The following is a 3549-nucleotide window of genomic DNA, read 5'->3' as shown; positions in this document are numbered from 1 at the left end:
AAAAAAAAAAAAAAAAAAAAAGTGGTTGGCCCAAACTGTATTTTTATGAGGTGAGGGATCCCTTAAAAATAATCTTATTCCCCATGATTAAGGTGTAATTTAAGGTGGTTCTGGATATGACAAAAGGAATACCTACACTGATATAAAAGAATACAGTTGGCGTAACTAAATTGAGTACATTTCTTACATTGCTTGGATTTTGGGTTTTGCTTGTTCTTTATAAATATTATAGGCAGTGTGGTGTGATAGTTAAGGCATCAGGCTAGAAATCAGGAGACTGTGAGTTCTAGTCTGATCTTAGGCACCAAGCCAGCTGGGTGACCTTTGGCCAATCCCTTCATATCATCCCTAGGAATGTTGACTCAAAGGCATCTGTCTGTCTGTCTGTCTGTCTGTCTGTCTGTCTGTCTGTCTATCTACTTCAGTGAAGGCAAACCTTTTAGAGACTGAGTGCCCAAAAACTGGCCCTGCCCTAGCTCCACCCCCTGCCCTGCCCTACCCCGCCTGCCCACAGGGCCACTCACAGCCTCCAGGGCCCACCGCAGATCACCCAGGCAACCTAGTAGCGCCATGGTGGCCACGCCCTCTGCCTGCGCCCCGCAGCATTAACTGCGCGGAATGGGGCGTGAGGGCAGAGTCTTGTCTACGCTGCCTGGCTGCCATGTCCTTGGCTGTGCTGCTCCGCGTGGACCACGCTCGGGGGCAACTCTCCTCCAGGGGGTCTGCTGGTGGGGGGGGTCACGGGGGAGGCAAGGCTGGGGCAACGGCACATGTGCCCACAGAGAGGGCTCCGAGTGCCGCCTCTGACACCCGTGCCATAGGTTCGCCATCACTGACCTACTTATTTACCTATCTACCTATCTATATCTGTCTGTCTGTTTATCATCTATCTCTATCTAATGTTGCAGGCTTGAATATATTTTTTTTAAAGAAAGAAATTTAAATTAATAATAACGCATTGCAGCTTTGATTCCTGAGCTACTACTCTCTTATTTCTCCCGTTGTTCAGAAAGATGCTCTTCATCATCTCCTACCTCATATTTTTCCTTATTAGATATGTCATAAACTAAATCGGGAAGTTCTACCTGCAGAGTCTACTGATAAATGGAGCCACAGCCTTGTTTAATTACTGTCTGAAAATCTGTAGTTCTGAGGATTTTTTTTATGTCTTTAGCAAGAAGCCTCCCTATCCTTGAGAAGTAGGTGGGCCATTAGTATCTTTCAGAAGCCAGCAGGTAGTTGGACAATAGGCTGCAACTTTGCTCCTCTTTCAGGCTTTTGTTGTGTCTCTTTGCAGCCCATAACATTTCCAACTCTTATCTATTGGATTCTTTGAACCCCCGAACCCAGGCAGGAGAAGCCATCTGCTTTAGCCACAGAGCAAATAAAAAAGGAAGGATGAGATTTAAGGAGAATGGCTCACCAGCAATCAAGCACTATTTGAAGGAGATCATAATTAGATATATATATAGTCTTGACTGATCCTTGTTGTTGTTTGTAATGTCAGTTTCTTTCCATTGTAGCAAACACTCTATGAAAAATGGGGAGAATATCGGTCATTGATGGTCCAGGAGCAGCGCTTGGTCCATGGTGAGTGTCAGAAGAGTGTCGGCGTTTTTTCTGATTGTCTTCTAGATCATGGATGGAGAACCAAATCTGGCTGAAGGGGCTGGCAGCAGAAAGACATATTTCATGGTTTACAGACTACTCTTGGCTGTGTTTGTGTAACCCACTAGGCGAGTGTTTCTGGGAATTGAAGTCCATGTGCCTTATAGTTATTGAAGCTTGAGAAACACCGCACTAAGCCAAACCAAGATTACCACAAAGTGTGGATTCAAACATGGACTAGTTCTTCTCTTTGGGAGAAGAAGCAGGTTCCTGCCTTCACTTAAGTAATTGTTTTCTCTTTTCTGGTAGGGATCGTGGTTAAAGACCCCAGCATCTATGATACGTTGGAGTCTGTGCGCTCCTGCCTGTATGGCTCTACACCCTATGGGATGCTGTTGAGAGGAGCTGGGAGCACTTACAGCAGCGTGGGCTGTGTCAGCACTGCCACTGATGAGACTGAGGAGTCTCTTTACCAAACTTGCTTTTTTGACTCTGCCGACTCCCTGGACATTGTCTCCGCAGCAGCTCAGTCTTCACGCCCCAAGACAACATTAACCCGCAGCATCAGCGTCAAATGCACCACCACCACCACCACCAGCAGCAGCAATGGGGATGCCTATTTCTGGGACAAATCCAGAGAACCAAAGAACTCTGTAGTCACGTCAAGGCCCCCTAAAAGCAAACAGGGAAGCTTCCGCAAGAGACTCCTCAAGTTTATTCCTGGGTTGAATCGGTCTTTGGAGGAAGAGGAGAGCCAGTTGTAAAAGGACATTCTTATTGGGAAAGCAAAGTACAGTTCAGCTGTGAGGCCGGCTGTCTCTGCTTGCTGTGTTCTCTATTTATTTATTTATTTGATTAGCAGAGGACTGGGCTTCCGAACGCCCAACAGACCAGCTCTGTGGAACGCAGGTTGCATCCGTCATGGACTTTTGGAAGAATAATTCGTCAGCTGGGATGGGAGCGGGGTGACAGTGGGTCTTCAGGTGGAAGGGAGAAAGGAGACCTCAAAAGAAAAAAAAAACGTAGCACATTGTGAGGCCAAAGAAGTACAAGTGATTTTGTATACTTCATTCATAATGAGGGTAGTTTGGGTTTGGGATGTTTTTCAGGAATTGGCATAAAGCAGTCTCTTCAAATCATTGGGTGGTTCTTTGTTGTTGTGGGCCATAGGATGACTTTTAGAAATGGATGGGAAACAGGATATTATTATGGGTTTAACTAGTTTTTTAAAAAAAACTTGACATGTTTGGTTTGCGTTTGTACATTGGGTGGTTTATGTTAGGACTTAATGAGGGGGGCATTAGAAGAACCAGCATGTTAACTTAGCCTAGAGCATGAAGTAACATTTGAGGTTTAGTCAGAAAGATTGAGAAAGCTCAGACCCGAGGCAAAAACTGTCCTCAGTAGAAAACAAAAGCTACCACCTTCTCTTATTGGACACCCTCCAGATGCATTGGGACTTCAAGTCCCAGAATTCCCGTTTAGCCTTGTCTTTGGCCACGTTGGCTGGAAATTTGCATTACATTTAGAAGGCTCAGCTACAGGATGGGAGTGAGCTGCGCATGAAACCGGCCTCGGTAAGTGGCCATGAAGTAGCAAGAACTCCCAAGATATTTTCTGCATTTTGGTTTTGTATTTTTAAGTGTTGAAGGGCAAGACTGCCAGGGGTTTTATGCACATCAAGTTCAATCTTTCCCTTACACTTGGGGCCAGGCCGATTCTGAACTGTGCTTAGAAGAAGGAACACTTAATCCAATTTGGGAGTCCATGTCTTGCAGTCAGCCCATAAGTCTATAGCAGCAGATATTTTCCCTCCTGCTGGGAAGGCCGATGAATGGGGAACTCCCAACCCCCTCCTCCCCCCCCCCCCAGTTTGTATAAATGTGGTTTCTGAGCTGCTCTGTATCTATATCTGCTCTGGGGAGCCACATCCTGTCTGTC

At 45.8% G+C, this 3549-nt stretch overlaps 1 protein-coding gene across 1 annotated transcript in view; it reads left to right on the top strand.

Annotated features, from left to right (window-relative positions):
• GRASP (general receptor for phosphoinositides 1 associated scaffold protein) overlaps positions 1 to 2838 on the top strand; it is a 7360-nt gene extending 4522 nt beyond the window's left edge. The window contains exons 4-5 of the mRNA XM_029284862.1: positions 1524 to 1590; positions 1918 to 2838. Of these exons, the coding sequence (XP_029140695.1) occupies positions 1524 to 1590; positions 1918 to 2372 (522 nt within the window). The 3' untranslated portion in view covers positions 2373 to 2838. The remainder of the gene's footprint in view (positions 1 to 1523; positions 1591 to 1917) is intronic.
• Positions 2839 to 3549: the final 711 nt, after the last annotated feature.

The sequence above is a fragment of the Protobothrops mucrosquamatus genome, unplaced genomic scaffold, assembly GCF_001527695.2.
Source record: "Protobothrops mucrosquamatus isolate PMUCROS unplaced genomic scaffold, P.Mucros_1.0 scaffold_151, whole genome shotgun sequence".
Taxonomy (NCBI): Eukaryota; Metazoa; Chordata; class Lepidosauria; order Squamata; family Viperidae; genus Protobothrops; species Protobothrops mucrosquamatus.
This window is presented reverse-complemented; position numbering and strand designations above follow the sequence as displayed.